Source organism: Ptychodera flava, chromosome 13 (genome assembly GCF_041260155.1).
Source record: "Ptychodera flava strain L36383 chromosome 13, AS_Pfla_20210202, whole genome shotgun sequence".
NCBI lineage: Eukaryota > Metazoa > Hemichordata > Enteropneusta > Ptychoderidae > Ptychodera > Ptychodera flava.
In genome coordinates, this window is record NC_091940.1 from 30,986,647 (window position 1) to 31,005,618 (window position 18,972).

At 37.3% G+C, this 18,972-nt stretch overlaps 1 protein-coding gene across 1 annotated transcript in view; it reads left to right on the forward strand.

The window, feature by feature from the left end:
• The window catches only part of LOC139148141 (uncharacterized), a 190,109-nt gene extending 174,467 nt beyond the window's left edge, over window positions 1-15,642 (forward strand). The window contains exons 92-102 of the mRNA XM_070719450.1: window positions 1,342-1,452; window positions 2,286-2,399; window positions 4,499-4,621; window positions 5,975-6,103; window positions 6,774-6,929; window positions 7,410-7,559; window positions 8,504-8,617; window positions 9,866-9,952; window positions 11,397-11,828; window positions 12,187-12,309; window positions 12,937-15,642. Of these exons, the coding sequence (XP_070575551.1) occupies window positions 1,342-1,452; window positions 2,286-2,399; window positions 4,499-4,621; window positions 5,975-6,103; window positions 6,774-6,929; window positions 7,410-7,559; window positions 8,504-8,617; window positions 9,866-9,952; window positions 11,397-11,828; window positions 12,187-12,309; window positions 12,937-13,157 (1,760 nt within the window). The 3' untranslated portion in view covers window positions 13,158-15,642. The remainder of the gene's footprint in view (window positions 1-1,341; window positions 1,453-2,285; window positions 2,400-4,498; window positions 4,622-5,974; window positions 6,104-6,773; window positions 6,930-7,409; window positions 7,560-8,503; window positions 8,618-9,865; window positions 9,953-11,396; window positions 11,829-12,186; window positions 12,310-12,936) is intronic.
• Window positions 15,643-18,972: the final 3,330 nt, after the last annotated feature.

The following is an 18,972-nucleotide window of genomic DNA, read 5'->3' on the forward strand; positions in this document are numbered from 1 at the left end:
TCAGGGGGAAAAACGGTGTCCCAGATTATTTCTATTCCCTTTTGTTTCAGCACAATTAGGTGTGAAAGTAACAACTCTGGGTTTTTGAATAAATTACCGGGTTTTGTTCACTTCAGCAAGACTTTCTCTTGTTCCATAAATTTTACCGAAGATCTGAGACACCGTTTTATAGATATGTATTGCTACTGTGACCCTTCCGAAGATCATAAATGGCGAGAAAATCGGAAGAAACACACACAAACTGTTGAGATGTACGAGTAATGAGGGCGGTTTATTTACATAACAAAAACTGCCACGGATAATCTGTTTTTGCTCAAATTAGAGTCTAAGCTTGTTACCGTAACTGCAAACGGTTGTCAAAATCTATCAATCCGTTTCTCTTTAGTTTAGAAGTATCTTTTACGCCCATCTGAGGCAAATTGCGATATTTTACGTTTGCGAGAGTCTCAGTGGACCATATTGATTTCAACATCGCGGCGTCATGGAAGCCATGGCGGTGACTTATCAAGTTCGTCATTCTGCCCGTGCGCTTGCTGAACTTCCCCTGGAAGATGAAAATTTATGCATACGCATCGCTTGACATGTCCACCAGTTTCATTCACAAATTTGTTCACTTATCGCCGACCTTCGCATGGGAATGAGCGTACTGTGGTAGACTCTGTCGCTGACTTTCACGTTGGAGAACTTACTTCGGTGGAGAGAATCTGATAATCAACCATCTTCCTCGTCGGAAGAAAGACTCGTGTCCTAAATCTCATCTTCTGCCACGTTGCTATAGTACGACCCTAAGTCAGACAATCTGAGTTTTGTTCTGGTAGCCTGGTCCAAGATCTTACTTACTCTCTTCTTACGACCACGCTTACGTTTTACGCGACTCTGCCTTCCGGTTGTCACCACAGAAGCGATTATTATTAACGTCACGCACACAGGACAGTGGAAAGTATGCGCATGCGCGCCGGACAAGATGAGAAAAATTAAACATAATCTGTTGACCCTGCGTCCCTATCCTACCTAATCTGTACACAGTTAAGACGACCGAATATAACAGTATGCGTAGTTCGCAAAAAGTCTATTTTTATCAGTATTTTAAGCATTTCGTTATACAATATTGTCTAGACATTTTCCTCATGTAAAGGTCATACGGTACGGACTCCAATTTTGAAATAAAACCAAAATCTCTGTAAAAATGCATTAAATGTGTGTCTATACCTTAAAGCTAAATTTACATTTGAAAACCACATCCTGAACTCACTGCACCAAGAAAAATATAATTGTCTTCATAAAACAGATTGGCACAAAGGCGTACCTTAATTTGCCACCCACCTTGCTTTCTTATTTCAGTAAATCTGTGTGCTAACAATCCATGTTTGAATGGAGGCACATGTTTTGTAACTGGAAGCACGTACACGTGTCAGTGCACATCTAGCTACACTGGTATAAACTGTCAAACATGTAAGTAACAGAACAGTGGAACATTTCTATTCTGTTCTTTATTCTTTAAAACTAGATTTGCTCTTGAAAATCACACAGTACAATAAATTACCCACAATTCTCTTTGATTTGTATCCATGAAGGTTACTTTTCTAAAAACTTTTTTAGTTCTGCATGTACGCACTAATGTTCAGCATCAGAATAATTGTTAAATAATATCCAGTAAGTCGTTTAGAAATTTCAGCAAAAATTTCAAAATAACCATTAAACAACCATGGAAGTCATGTTCTGTAGGTACTACAAATGCCATACTTTTTAGGCAGCAAGTTATGACGAACTGAAGGGGTCATTCATTGAGAAAACTTAGAATGCAAATTTCTTTTGTCATTTCCATTGGAAAAAATCAATATCCTTTTGTTTCAAAAAACAGGTGCAACTGGTCTCCCTACTTAAATTTCCATCACATTATTCTGTATGACTGAAGACACAATCAGTGGAAAATTTTACAAAAATGCTATCTCCTCTCTCAATCTTGCATAATTTTCCAAATCATTTAAAATGAGAATTGAGAAGAATGGTGTTCTTAAAAGTACGTTTTCAGAATTTTTACAACTAGTCTATGAATTTGTCTACACATGGGAGACCTGGTAGACTTCTCTGGGGAATCTCTGAGGATACAAATCGCAATGAATTATGGGAAATTTACAGTACTGTGAACCACATCCCAAACTCACTGTACACCAAGAAAAGATATATTGTCTTCATAAAATATATTATGTCATTCTGACTACATACACACAGAATCGGCACAAAGGCACACCATAATATGCCCGCACCTTGCTTTCTTATTTCAGTTGTAAGTCCGTGTGCTAACAATCCATGCTTGAATGGAGGCACATGTTTTACATTTGGAACCACATATCAGTGTCAGTGCACATCCAGCTACACTGGTACAAACTGTCAAACACGTAAGTAACAGCTAGGAATGCTGAAGCATTTGTGTTCATCACTGTGACATTTATTGTGGCTAATTTTCAAAACCTGCACAAAATCACCAAAAACTATATGAAGTGGTGAGATCTCTAAACATGCATCCACTTTCAGTGACACTTGATAAGTATTTGGGACCTTATCGTTTTTGTTGATCAGTACCAATCTGGTTGCACTTGAATGGTTTATTAGTCCCTACCTGAACGACAAAGTCGGGCGGGGACTTGTAGATTGAGTGGCGTGCACCTGTGCGTCCACAGTGATACATCTCAGACATGCCTGAACTAATTTCTTTGGAACTTGGTACAAGGGTAATATACTATGGCGGACATATGGATGTCAAATTGTTTGGGATACGATCCAATATGGTTGCCATGCAGCCATTTTGTTTCATGTCTGTGGGCATATGCAGCTTTGATATAAATCAATTTCATTCGATTTTAGCACAAAAGCAATACACTATAACTCAAACCAACACATAAAAATGTTTTTGATACAATCAAATATGGCTGTCTGGCGGTCATTCAGATCTAATTTTTGCATCCTGACAAAGTGTGTACACACACTTGAGACTTTCACCAACAACTGGATTTGTGACTTGAAAGTGCAATTTTACAAACACATTTCCACACTTTAACCGCCATACATTGACAAAGTTTATATTTGGCGGGGACTATGTCATTGAAAATGACTTGTTTTGTATAGTTTGAGTGACCCAGACTGGGGATGCTACACTTCTGCCCGGAGAATAGAGTCTGGGGCAAATTGCTATTCAACTACAGTGTTTTCAAGATGGCTGCTGACAGAAAAACTTCAGCCTCTGATTGGCTAAAACCACAATTGTTTCAGCAACATGGCATTCTCAATGTTTATTTAAAACTTTGTAAGTTTCAGACCTGTATATTTGCTTTCGACTTAAAAACTGGTCATTATCAGCATTCAGTAGATCGTTATGCTTCATCAATTTCACATACATATGAAACACGCTTAGCTACTGGCGACAAATTTTGTTATTCCAAAGGTAAATTTAAGATTAACAGAAAATAATATATATTATTCCATTGCTTAGCATTGAAATATAATTCCAATGATGATAAAGTCTGTACAATTAAGAAATTTATTGAAAATTTCACATAAAATTTTCTTTGTACTCAGAACAGTGAATCTCTGTATTTTTTGTTTTTTTATGTAATGTCACCTTGCTGTTGAAATTTAAAATGTACTTCTTGAAAAAGATGGCAAACTATATTACTTTGATATCATAATTTGTATGAATTCTGGGCCAGGGACTTGATTAGTTCCACTAAAACTTCTTCCCTGGTCCCCACCAGTAATGCTGACGCATTTTTTTCTGGTGAAATAAATCATTATCATTATCATTATCATTACCGATATCACAATTGGAAGGAAGGACAGCAATTACGTCCTCCCCCTTGTTAGTTAATCCAAGCACTCGATCTTCTTATCTTTCAGCTCAAAAGAGATACTATGTTTGGCTGTGGTAAACTCAGTGGCTGACATTATGCTGTCACAAACTCTCTTGTCCACCTTACTCGCCATTTTGGAAATGGTGTATGCGTAAGGTGTCAGTGGTCATCTTGAAAAACAGTAATCCCAAGACTCTCTTCTGCGACTGGCAGAAGTGTACATGTAGCTCCCCCAGCAGAGAGTCTGGGTCACCGACACTACATTTTGTAGCATTGAGCAAATGATTTTTCTTACATACAATTGAAATAAAACACTGTACATATATTAAAAATCTAAATATGATGCGAGTCATTTCCTACTGTGATGGTTCAACCTTGAGATGTAATAAGGTTGAAAGTGAAGATTGTTCACCAGCAGTGTTCTTTTCCATTCATGTGTTCCTTCTGTGACCTGTTCACTCCCAACTCCCTGTTCACAGGTTTACACTCACCGTTTCATAACAGTGAGGTTAACCTGAGTGAAACCAGAATAGTGAAATAGGTTAAGGCTATGGTAGACATATTAATAATGTTTGGTGGTAACAGTTGATCTATGTCAAAGTCATGTATTATGTCATACAAAGTAATGCCTTGGAATTTCTACATTTCAGTTGTCACCACAAACCCATGTGCCAATAGTCCCTGCTTGAATGGTGGAACGTGCACTGCAGTTGGAACTACCACATACCAATGTCAGTGTACAAGCTTCTACATAGGATCAAACTGTCAAATCTGTAAGTCAAGACCGCTACCCTTCACATCAATTTAAATTCCTTATTGTCATATATATTATCCATTTTCAAGAAACACTCAAGACAGGACAAGTCAGACAACTTACAGGAAAAGATAGTACACATATCGGTAGAATTAGTTTAATTATAAGGTGTTGTCTTGTATGAAGGAGGGACTGGATCTGTATGTGGCATATGGGCAAGACACAAATGAGTACAATATGTGATTCAAAATGCCAACCTATTCACAGAGCCCAAGTCCATACATGACTCTATTTTGTGCATAGCCCTATCATTTTAAATTTCTTAACATGAATTTCAGAGGGATTTTACAGGTTCAGTTATGTATTTTGGAAGAAGGCTGCATCTATTTGTGGCATAAAACTTCAAGGGAATGGATTTATTGTACAACTAAAATTGTGGCCAAAACAAAATTTGCATACCGCAAAAATTTGCAGGTACACATTCATAGCATTACAGGACTTGAAATCAGTTAGCATAATTCCAACTTATAGCTTGCCTCAGTGATGCACCCATAATTGTAATATGTTATAAAAATGTGCTATGATAAATACACTAATGTTTGGTTTCATGAAACTGCATTTGTGTCATCTTTGTCAAAAACCTTTTTGTAACAACCAGAACACATGGCAAAAAATGATAATTTATACGTTTAGAGATACAGGTCAAAAGCTAATGGGACACCTAAATTTGCATATGCACAGGCTCAGCATCCTAATATGCTTACGTTTCAGTGAATTCTGTAGCATATTGTTTGATTTACTCTTCATCAGTTATAGCTGCAGTAGATGTATAAAAATATTTCTCCAACCTATAAAGATACATGGCCATACATGAAATGCAGTTTCATAGCTTTTTTTATTATAATTGACCATATTGTGAGCATTTAAGTGTTTGAGAGCACTTCTTTTCTGTTTTGCAACCAGTATGGCTGCATCATGGCTACCTGACTCTCAAAGTTTCATGTTGCAGCAAAACCATCATAAGACATACCCGATAATTTTGTTTTTTCAAATTTGATGCACACACATCGTACATGTATGCTTACATGACATAATATCAACAACTGATACCAAGTGGTAATAGAGTTTTCAAGAATGTCACTTTAAAGGTATACAGTCACCTGCAATCTAAATATGCCCATATATGGTCAATGGGGTGTTCCTTGGTATTCAAAATGCCCATGTGAAAGTACTGTTTTTAAAAAGCGGCCACCCGCTTAAAATCTGTGATTGGTTAGATTTTCTCTTTCCATGGTAACTGTGGCAAAATTGGAACAGATGACAGTATACCTTTAAGTCGTTGAAAAAACCATTCAATATTTTCCTTTCTAAGTTACTGGTGTGAATCCCTGTTTGGGAACGCCATGCAAGAATGGAGCGACGTGCATAAATGAAGGCAACAACCAGTACACCTGTGTGTGCAGAGACGGCTATGTTGGACAGGACTGCAATCTAAGTGCAGGTGAATTTCAAATTGAAGCACATTCTGTGTTTTAAACTTGGTTGTCATCATAACGTTATTTGAGGACTCAAACAGGAATTACTGCTTTAAGGTAGTATGCGCCTCGAAAGTGAAAGACTTAAAACTTTTGCTCAAACTTTCCTGAATTAAACTTTAACTACCCTCTTACCATATCAACAATAAAAATCAAGGGTCAATGCGCAAAATTTGAAACTAGTGAAACAAATTACCCAACATTTTGCAATATTTGAAATTCAAAATTGCCGCTATCAGCGTGTTAACTCTATGGGGAAAATTAAATTTTGAATTTTCAAAAAAACTAAGCTGCAAAAGTTTTTCCTTCTCAAAGAGCTTTAAAATGAACCCCCACAAGTGGTAGATCAGCAAAGAATTGTAAAAATTTGAGAGTACGGCTATCTGTCCCCAGAGGCGTGTTCTGCCTTAAACCAAGAATTGGACGTCAGTGCTATTATAAAACAACAAGTAACAGTAAAAAAGAGATCCTTTTGCAAAGGTAAAATTGAACAAAGCACAAAGGCTAAGACACAAGTTTCAAACTCTAGTGGTAATTACTTGAAATATAATGAGGTACATATGCTAGAGTTCATTATTACATTGCTGTCAATTCTGTTTGCTTACCTCACTTGGAATATAATTTTTGCCTTACCAGTGACGTACCCATCGTTGGATGCCTGTAATCCCAGTCCTTGTGCAAACACTGGCACATGTCATAATGCTTACCATAGCTCAACATCTGGCGCCACCACCTCAGCTTATGTCTGCCGTTGTACATCTCCCAATGTCGGCGTCAACTGTAATGAACAATGTAAGTTATGAGCATTCAAGCCTTCCTGTAGTTCCCAGTAATTTTTCTTTTGCTTGTATAATGTGCAAGTTTTGTGTGCATTCTGATCAACGTGTATGTCAACTTCAGTAATGAAAGAATAATCAGGTTGGCTCGATGGACCGAGGCTTTTAGCACATGGCATTTTGAAGACTCGCAGGAAAGATACGATATTGAAGATTTGACATTAAGGCATCCAAGTTTTTATCTAATTTTCACAATAAAAAAGATGTTATACTCACTTCTTACCATTTCTCTGAGACTCTTTGCATTATCATGACAGTGTTGTCTTATCCATGGGTCTAGTGTAAGCATTTGCATTTACCGAACTCAGTGTCAAATGACACACATTCAGAAGTTCATCGATGTCCTGATTACTCTGTATGCAGTGACACATACTAGGTCAGTCACACACTGTGCAAGGATATTTCATCATTTTGGTTTTTGTCTTTCTCTCCATAGATGCTGATCCCACATTCAGAAACATGTGCTTTACAAACCCATGTCAGCAACAGGGCGACTGTTACAACACCTACTATGGCACGGCTCAGCAAAATGGTTTTGTATGCATGTGTCCGGTAGGATACGTTGGCAATAACTGTGAGCTAACAGGTAATAAATAATTATTGTCACTGACAGCTCCAGTAGCTTTTTGTAAACACTTTCAAGGTAACCAACACAATATGTTAGTCAGCTCAATAACAGACAGACAGAGATCATCAGCTCGCACTTGAGAACAATTCATGAAAAGTCTGGTTTTTCAGGGTTACTGCCAAAAAAAAACATTGCATACATAATTGCAAAGTCGTATGTGTATACCGTCTGTGTTAACGTAGGATGTTTTGAAGATGATACACAAAAGACAGTTCTACTTTTGAAAGATTCACAAGATCATAAATGTGTATGGCATTTGTAACTTTCATGTGAAGTATGTGATCAATTTCGTGCATCATTTCAGTTGCTCCCATTGTTTTCATCGTACATATCTGTATGACTAATTTTACACCTACAGGGGCAGATGAACTGCCATAGTATTGCTATTGCTAGAGGTTCATTTAGGACTGAATTTGGTTATTGCTCATGGCAATCTGTTAAAGGGAAGGGGTCGTTGGACATGCGCCTGTGCAACTTTTGTCAACGTACCTTGGATACAGTTCACTGGTGTGTACATTGGTTGTACAAGTGCAGTGACCCCTCCCTTTAAACATGATTGGCATATTTTCATTGTATTATATGAGGCTTGTGTCATCTGGCACAGCTGTTTAAAGCTATATCTGCCATATTAAGTTCAAACATGTATATACGTCAAAACATTAAGGTTTCACTCAATTTGTGTTTAAAAAATGATTTTGCCCTATTTGTATATCATTTTCTACATTAATCATATCCTGTTGCTCATTAGCACAGTGTATGTTCAGACTAATTTTAAAAGCTATTATTTGGACCAGTGTGAAATGGTTTTGTTTGTAAGGCTTACAAAAAGTACAATATGCATACACAATTGATCTTGTTTAGTCTAGACTGTCACTTATTTTTTGAACTATTTTCATTCACAGCTGCAAATCCATGCGCTAGCTTCCCATGCCAAAACGGTGGTACCTGTACAGCATTCAACACATACTATGTGTGTACCTGTCAGAGCACATTCACTGGAAGTAGATGTGAAACGCGTAAGTTTTTTAAGTGCTTCCCTCGTACTGATCATTTTAATCACATCTCTTCATTCTTTACATTCCAGTAAATCCAAAAAAACATGTCAAATAATTCTTATGAATTTCATGTTGTGGAAAATCATTTCATCCATTCATTTGGAGTAGAATACCACTAAGGGCACTATGCTAGGTTTTTAAACCCCCCCCCCCCCCCCCAATGCCCTGTATATCAGTCAACCCATCCTATTGAAAACAATGGACTTGTACTACAGTCTCATTGTGAAAGGGTTTTCCATTGCTGTTCAATTGGTTGGGAAGACAGACCTGTTTTCTATTCAGGTGATTTTGTAAGCAACCATGTGATTTTGTATCCAAAAAAACATACAGATGTGCACAGTCCCTAGTTTACTATGCGATATCATAGACATCGGATGAAGCAAGATTTTTACAAAGATGTAGTGGTTCCTAATTTGATCCAAGCCACTGAGAAGTGCAAGAGTATTTCATAAAAATATTTTATGTGACTGATATCGTAAATCCATCACAAATGTAAGCTGATTCACTCTGACATTAAGGAAGAATGCACCACTTGTGGGGGCTCATTTTAAAGCTCTTGGAGTAAGAAAAATTTTCACCATTGTAAATTTTTTGAAAATTGAAAATTTTATTTTTCCCCATAGAGTTAACACAGTAATGGCGGCCATTTTGAATTTCAAACATCGGTAAATGTTAGGTCAATTGTTTCTCTAGTGACAAACTTTACATGGTGATCCCTGATTTTTTTTATTCTGGATTTGGTAAGAGAATGGTTGAAAGTTTCATTGAGAAAAAATTGAGTGAAAATTTTAAGTCTTTCGCCTATGAGGTGCATACTACCTTAAAGAGTACCGAAGTCTAATCTGTAAAACACTTGGCCTTCAGTTGAACACTGGCTAATGTCATCTCAATTAATTAGATATCTGAATCTCTAAAATATTTGCAAGGGTGCATATTTTATATTTCAATTCAGCAAGCATAATGGTAACTGCGATACCCTTGCAGATACTACAGATCAGAGGGTTTGTGTGGGTATACAGCTTTTTTGTTAAGGCCAGTAGCTCAGTAAATTTTCCGAGCTAGGGGTTACCCTTAGAATATCAATACCATTAAATATAGGCCAACAGAAATGGTACATTGCTTCCAACAACATTTGCCTCTCATCCCAATCCTTGACAAAGATACTCAGAGTTTTGGTGTTATTTTGCTTTCTTTTTTCCGTGCTTTCAGAGTTGACTACTAATCCATGTTCCAGTGACCCTTGCCCAGCAGGACAACAGTGCTTCTACTCACCTACTGCCTATGTATGCAGAGCAGGTATGGTCTAACTTTCATATTGTAGACAGCATATTAAAATGAACATCAGGGACAGAGACATATTTTAGACTTAGAAATTTTTACAGTTTCTCTTCTGGAATGCTGCTTGTTTGGACTCATTTTGAAGCCTGTCTGGTGGCACAAGACCTCTAATTCACTTCCAGGTTCGTTACCCATGAAGATAGTTCGGAAGAAAAATAGTGCAGACCTTGAAGTTTTGATACCTGCATGGATGCTTGTTTGGTTAGAACTTTGATTTGAAGTAAATGCAGACTGTTGTGAATAATTGCTGATGCATTCTGTGGTAATATGGGGAGTTCTAAGGCCCATAGATCATCATGATAATCAGCATGGATTTTGTCAAAAATGCCACTGAGGGCGCTATTTTCATCGCTATCTAAAATTTTCCCTGGACTTGCCCACACGAGAACTTCATTAGTAGTCAAGGTGACATTCACCTAATACCTGTCAAGAGGATTCATGCCACTGAATTTTTAAAAAATAGGAAAATTGTGCTCAACGCTACTGTGGTGGGATATGGGATATAAATAATTGGTCTTGTGCCTTGTAGATGAAAATTGTTTTCAGAGTCTGATTTTTGTGAATATTGGAACTTTAATTTTTTCCCATGGAGAGTTAAACATCAATGCAGCAGCCGACCATTTTGAAATGATACATTCAGTAAATGTTAGGCATAATTGGTTTCTCTCATACCAAAATTTGCATGGTTACCCTTAATTAGTGTTCTTGATTATTAAAGAAGAATGGTTGTTCACAAAGTTTGAGCAAAAGTTTCACCACCCTAATTTGAATAACTGTCCAGTCCAGTGAATTACATGACGTTGCCGGCTGCACTGTCAAAAGCATGCCAACACCGACAATTTGAAGCACTACTGATGGAAGTTTCTTCATTGACTAAAGGAAATTTCACAAAATATGTAAGCGTTCTTGTGTATTTCTGATTCAGAGAATTTTAAGAAATTCATAAATCGACTTGCAGACTTCAGAAAATGTAAAAAATTTAGGGCTAGAGTGGCCGTTGACCAAACTGACTCACAGGTTTCAGAAGTTGTAAAAAGTAGAGGGCTAATGGCCATGGACAGTGTCATAAATATACTGAGTTAAAAGACTGGTCTTCATCCTTCGTCTTTGGCATCACATTGGTATGTGAAATCCACTTCCTCAACAAGACCACAGCAAGTAGAGAAAGGTGATGGCACTGATGACACTGAAAGGCTGGAGATAAAAACTCAACTTGTCTGAAATTTCCTGACAATTGGTGTTGCGGACAATGCTTTGAAGACCATGTTATACACTTTGAAAAGTGTCAATGTCTTTGTTTGCAAAACTATACACAGCATGGAGTCTATGCTGTGAGGAGACCGACCACATAATTTGTAGCATGCATTTTGTAGAGCTTAGGTTTGCTTGTTTTACCTGTCAGGTTCTGGACGAAGGAGGCGAAGTACAGATGAAGGAATTCCGCTGCCAATCACAGACCTTGGTACAACATGCAACACCAACATCACACTCCAGGTTGGCGATGTCCTTGATCTCTTCTCGCCGCAGTTTCCTCACCATTACCTTGACAACGATTACTGCTGGTGGATTGTCGCCACACAGGAAGGCAGGAAGTTGAAAGTACAGTTCCAGTTCTTCCAGACTGAGGAAAGATATGACTGGCTTGATATTGGTGATGGTGATACTATCAACGTTTTAGATGGTGTCTCATCGAATAGTCTGGTTCATGCATCTGGGTTCGTTGTCCCAAGTAGCTTTGTGTCATCCGCATCCAAGATCTGGATTGCCTTTACTTCTGATGGCGGGAAATCCGAGGCTGGTTTCTGGATTGAAGTCAGTGATGTACCAGAAACAGGTTAGTGCACTTTGTAAATGCAATTATTGTTCTCACACAAGTAATCTCACAGGCTTACAAATATGCATTATAAAATTAGGCCTTTAGAGATGATCAGGACAGTCAATAAACACGTCATCTGTCAAATCTTCTGATTCGTACCCACAGCTGCACAGACACAAGAACAACAAACTTGATACAACATGGATATCAAACATTATAGTATATCACTTGATCAAGTTTACATGTATAATATAAATTATACATATTATGTAGATCTAATTCATTCTTAAGGAGTTTGAAGTATTTTTAACTCAAAATATTCACGCTATCATAGATTAATTCATATTTTCTGTACCGTGTTCGATGCACCCTACAGATCCAAGCGTTTTCTCCGGCTGTTCTCTGGTTCAGTGTCAAAATGGTGGCACATGCATGATCCACAGAGGGCGCCCTCGGTGCATCTGTACTGCTGGTTTCTACGGCGACAACTGTGAGACTGGTAAGTCCAGTGTTTCACCATGAATGGGTTTAAGACTGACCTTTAAGCCCTTTCAGGCCTAAAACCCAATATTTAGAATTGGATCTAGAAAGTCAGGCCTTAATGGTCCATGAATAATGTATGGACATAATAATATGTGCAGTGATGTTTTCTGAGGTGGGGAAGATGATAGAGAGTTGTGAACAGTTAATCTTCATTGCATGGTTTGTATAGTCAGTCCAGTCGACATTGGTCAGATGGCCAAGTTGCAAGATGTCACTTTCATCAATCATTTAGTGTACCTGCTAGATAGATATAGTTGATTGATTGATTGATTGATTGAAATGTATATTCCCAACAATGCGATGGAAATGAGTTCATGTACAAATGAGTAAATATATACAGTGGGAAAGGGGGTTGAAAGTTGTTGTTTTACCCAAGTAGGTTATTTTCCAATGTTATCAATATATATATATTTTTATGGGATATTTCAGTTGAATTACATCAAATGCCAGTATGGTTGGTTTCACATTTGGAACAATATCATGATTTTATAAAGCAATAAACATAAGCATATGTCTGTTTTGAGTGCATTTTCCGTTTACATTAGACGGTGTAATTTTTTATTTTCTTTTTTTCTTTCTTCAGCTTATGAGGATTTCAGAGTCAAAGCTAACACAACAAGCATCGGTCCACTCTCATTTGATGGTATGTCATGGTACGGCTGGACTCTAACAGGCGTCAGTATCGTGCTCTTCCTAGTCACTACCACTCTCACAGCATTGGTCTGCCGTGCCATGCAGAAGAAGAAGCGCACCCTGAATCGCAAGGTCCACATGGATGGGGAAGGAATCTTTGTGGTTCATTGATCAGTGTTTCACACTGACCGCCATCTTTTACAAATGTGATTTTTTATTTCTGAACGAAGTTCACTTTTTTCAAATATAGTACTTCAAATTTGTGCGTTACCCCCTTATGCAGCTTGCACTATTTAAAAAGAGAAAATCTTTGAATTTCCTTTTCCTACAGCTTTTAATGGATCAATGAAATTGACTTAAATGATTATAAAGATTAAGTGTTTTAATTTGCCACATCACTGTTCTTTGCAATCACAACCTTTGCTTGTAATTTTCATCGCATATCACCTAGTTCAGCAGCTTTTGTAACTTCCCCCCCAGTCTAGAAATACCCAAGAACATTGATATGATACCGAGCAGAAGATGCCTTTTTTTATTGATGTACAATAACATTATCTATATACTTAATAATATGAAGTACAGAATTGATCTTTGAAAACTAACCGATAAGCTATGAAACTTCGACAATTAATGAACATGAGACAGCTTAACTGCATTATAGTTAATAGAAAAACATAGTCCAAGAAAGATGTTCTACTGAATAATAAGACAAGTTGATCAGTGTTGTCACAAAGGAAAATTAACTAATTACACCTTATGTTTCATGGCTGCTTTCTGAAAATTTATCGGAGCGGTCTTAAATTCTGTAAGTTTTTTCCACTGAAGTATTACTTTGTAGCAACAAGACACGATATTTTATGAAAGAGGCATATGTAGTGTCAAGTGGATTCATAGTATAAGAACTGGCTTGCTTTTTGTTTGAACAAAAATCTGAACAGAATAAACATTTCATTTTGGGGATGATGTAAGATCATTGTACATGTGTTCTGTATTTTCTTAAGAATCTATTCAAGACAGAGAAATGATTAGTCATTATCTGAACAAACACTATCACAGAAAAAGTGATTGTTTAGGTAGAATGCGCCTCGGGGACAGATAGTCAGACTCTCAAATTTCTACAATTCTTTTTCTGATCTACCACTTGTTAGGGCTAATTTTAAAGCTCTTGGAGAAAGAAAAACTTTCACCATCTTAGTTTTTTCGAAAATTAAAAGTTTAATTTTTCCGCCATAGAGTTAACACAGGAATGGCGGCCATTTTGAATTTCAAATATCGCAAAATGTTAGATAATCGTTTCACAAGTTCCAAACTTTGCACAGTGACCCCCGATTTTGATATTGAGAGAATGGTTGCAGGTTTCAGTCAGTAAAGCTTTTGCAAAAGTTTAAGTCTTTCACTTTAGAGGCGCATACTACCTTAACACGAGTAGGTTGGTAAGCAGCACCTTGTTTCAACTGTGTAGCAATATTGTCAATGCAGCCAAACCGTTCACTATCATAAGTTACCATAAAGAAACACATATCCATTCAGTGTGTACAGTTATGAAAGTAAAAGCAATTTCAAATGTTAATCCACAATCGATTTTTTTTTTACAAGAATAAAAAACATACCTGTCTCTTTTACAACTCCTAGATCAAAAGTATGCTGTGTATTAGAACAACAGAGATGAATTTTGTGTGCACAGTGGCCAGTCAGTTGTGTTTTGACATGAAGACATGTATTTACAGCCTCAAAGTATCCCATCGCATTCAGTTATTTTCTCGTCATTTGGTAGTCCAGCTGTGTAAAACTTTTTTCAAATTTATAAGGAATCCCCTCATGTACATATCCACAGATCGTGATTTCACACACAGTATATAGTCATACAAGTAAATCAAGAAGTTGGGTTTTTTTTATACAGCAAACGACACATCTCATTAAGTCCTATTCTATTTCATTTATGCTACAACTTAATAAATAGGTTAAGTAAACTTTTGTTTTAGTGAACATTCACAGTATTCCGGACTTCTGCACGTAACCCTGAGAAAAGGAACCAATTTTTTTGAAAGACATGGTAAAACTGGAACTGATGTAAACAGTGGGAGACATTGTGATCATAAACAGCAAGCAGGGAAAGTTTTTGAAGCTCAAAATGGAAGACGAGTACCAGAGAAAATATTTTCATGCCAAAATGTGTAATTTTGTAGTCCATAACATCAGGTCACACAAATTCCATGAGTTTTCATCTTCTTGGGCAGTTAGATCATATAATAAATAACATATTTTTGCAAGATTGTATGAAGTAGGGGGCTTATGTGTATATTTTTGTACTTTTTAATTTTTTTGAAGTCTTCTGATCTTAAAAACAATGAAAGAAGCCTTTGACGGCTGGTGTAAATTTAATAAAATTTAGCAATAGGTAAGAATAACCCTTCAACCATAAAATATCAAGCACTTTGAGTTCCATTTTTTTATATTTCTGTAGCATCAAAAGCACAAACTATACTAAATAACATCTTTACATACTATTTCATTCTGGAATACAATACTGCTTGTTGTAATATGAATGCTAAGTTTGTCATTTTTACAAGATCTTGAAATGGACATTTTGCACTTCCAGTGAGCTGATTTTGTCAAATCAGTGGCCTCTTCAATAAACTGTTTTGAATTAATGAAATTATTGTAAGTCCTTCCTTTCTTTGTCCATTTAACTTTTTTGCCATATGTTTCCTTACCTGGTGCAAATATGGTTCACATCTTACGATTATTGATGTAAAAGACATGCAAAGCCAAGAAAAATAAAAAGTTTGTTTCTCATCCTTGCGCGCGTCAATTCAGACCCCCCACATCAACCTGTTTTTTCTACTCAGGAGGAAATAATATGCGACAATAGTGCATAACACAGCGCTGTATAAAACAGAACTGTACACAAAGTAACTGACACTAACATTCCATTCAGAACTGTACACATATGTCACTGTTATATTAAGCTGTCAAAACTGCATTGCTTCACTAAAAGTCAAAACACAGAACTGTTGCTATACAAAAATACTAAAGCAACACTGCTCTGCATTTATCTCTGCATGTATTCCTAATTTGTTTTCATGTTTTTTGCACATTCTTGTTGGTTGAACAATTAAAAAAAATTGAGAAGAAGAAAAAACCCTGTCACGGCATCATTTTTGCAATGTCCAAGACGGGAAACAAACTTTTTATTTTTTTTGGCCTATTTTTCCCTGGTAGTCCACTTGGGCTACCATTTTCTGAAGTTGGTAGCCCAGTGACAATGGCTGGTAGCCCATGCATATTTTATTCTAGGGATTTTTTTCATCAACAAGAGAAAAAAAAACTATTTTTCAAGATTCTGTCCATGAAGTGAATTTGTTAGTCCTTTGATGTGAATACTTGCACACCTTTATGCTCAAAGGAAACTTGTATAATTGACGACAGTGACACTAAAAGTTTGGTGACCTATCATTGTATTGACAACTCATTTCATTCTCAGAGTTGCATGCCAATTTTGATAGTCACATATGCGCAAAATAGCGCATCCGTAAGATCTCCAGATAGAGGCGTAACCTTTGCCAGTCCATCAAACAGGCAGGGGTCAACCTCCTAGGCCAGTTGTTGACCCCATCAGTGGAAGGCCAACAATCTTATGGTTCGGTTATCAACCCTTTGATTCCTCAGAGTTCTATACTTCACCCTGATGAAACATATGCGGGTTGCGGGCTGCGGGTTGCGGGCATGAAAAAATGTGTGTTTGTTGCTTTCGTTTTCGCTAGTAGTTAAAATAAATGCTAAAATAGTATCCAGATGTATTTGTTTGTGGAATAAAAGCCGTGAACTTCTTGAATAATACCATTATTTTAGCTTACATCTGGTAAAGCGCCACCAACGTCAGAATAGTCCATTTCCCATCCAACATTCGCCGTTGCACAGCGCACTGCAGATCGAAGCTTTCGAAATAATATGACTGAACACGGATGAGTAATAATGTGAACACAAGACAGATTTCACAACAACTCACTATATTAAGTTTTCATTTTATGATGGATAGTTTAAAAGTAAGTTTCGGATCGTTGACAGCACAGATGAACTGGGAGATGAACTTCAGTTCGTTGAAACTCGACACGCCTATTAAAGTTGTTACTTTTCATAGAATGCCATGCCCTTCTCACACTTCAGATTAGTTCAACCGCCGATAAAAGCACAATTTTCAGAATCGTTTTCAATGCCGTTTAAAATTATTTTATTGTGGTGAACACGATTATAGTCCTACGAAACTTCATAGCTAGTCACGCTGGATCAAATGCATGGAGCGACTATCATACTGCAGACGCAAGTCATAGATTACGTTCATGATATTAGGAGATACACAATTATTGAGAGCTGCAGAACACAAAATCATCCAAAAATATTCCAATTAGATCGATTCCTGAATATAAGTCAACGCACCGGCGTGTTTTTCCCGCTGAAATTCTCGCGTAAAATGTACCGGAATGTCGTTCTCTGCGGTCGCGACCTCGGGTGAGCCGAACGGCAAAGTAAACTAAGTCCTTTGTTGTACGTCTTTTTCTTTTTAAAGATTTCATGAAACATACACGACATTTAAATACACATCACTTCTACGCTTTTTTAGTCAAATCTTTCCTTACACATTGCATTTAAGTAGGCATTGTTTAATTTTCTGTATGTATTACCCTAGAACCGAATTGTGAATGGATGCATTACAAAGAATTTACTTCCTATGGCCTGATACTAGAAATGTAACAATTTTCATTCCGCGATATGTGGCGACATTTCCGAGGCGCGAATTTTTTTGTCAGTCTGGTATTATTTCTCACTCGCATCCATGGCAAGAAAGAAATATGATTTCAGATCCCTAAGCTTAATTATTTGTAACGGCCAGGCAGCTCGGAATCCTCGGAATCGCCGCTTTTAGTTTAGCAGATTTTGATTTTTTTTCAGAAACATGATAGCATCTTTAGTCCAAAAAAATCAAGTTTAAAGCATTTATGTTCTCAACAGCCTTCAAATATGGCGAGTCCGAAAACCCGGACCGAGACGAGACGAGACGAGACCAAAAGACCTCCTATCTTACTGATAGAAAAGTGACTTTTTTCTGGACATAGGCAGCATCTGTATCAATGCCACGGGAAAAAAATAAACCTTCATTTTCTTCAATAAATAAAGTTCTCGTTCATTTTCATTTTCAGAAATTCTAAATATTCTAAAGAGTTGAGGTCAAAGAAATATTTGTGAGTGTACAGTGCGCATCCTATATCAATAATTTATTGCATAACAACAGTGTTCGAAATAACGCCTGTCCGGCAGTCCGAGACTGGCTATTTTTCCACCGGACTGGTAAAATAAAAAAGTTACCAGTCCGTTGGACAGGTAGAATTCAGCGTGGGGTCGACAATTAACCTTTGGCGATCATACTTCATAGCCGTGATGTGACACTGGCCGTCCTGGATAGCGCCACCAGCGGTATCTTTTGGCCCCTCCTCAGTTCATGTATTGCAAGTAAGGAACAAGCCGATTCGAGAGAGTGACGCATGACCTTGATAATCAACCAATCATAGTAGATTTTGCATGAGTTTCAAAGTACTGAGTCAATCAACAATAACACGGAATTGTGCGGTGGTGGGTTTTGAAGAATTATGCTCCGCAATTCTCGACCTACAAACTCTCTCGGCTAAACGAAGAACACTGGAGGAAACCTTACGGGCAAACAGGGAGTATGATGCCACTAAACATAAGAGAACAACTGTTCAGGCATGGAATATTGAATTAAAAGATTGGTTGGTCACCGACGATAGTGCCGCGAGCAGAAGTTGCACTGCAAATTATGCAGAACTGTGTACACGCCCATTGCCTAAAAACAACAACATGCTGGCAAGTACAAAAAATACTCGAATGGTTCATTCGTGAGAGGCTCTACAGATCTCAGACACAAAACTCTGAAAACACGTGAAACTTCAGAGGGTCATAAATATGCCAA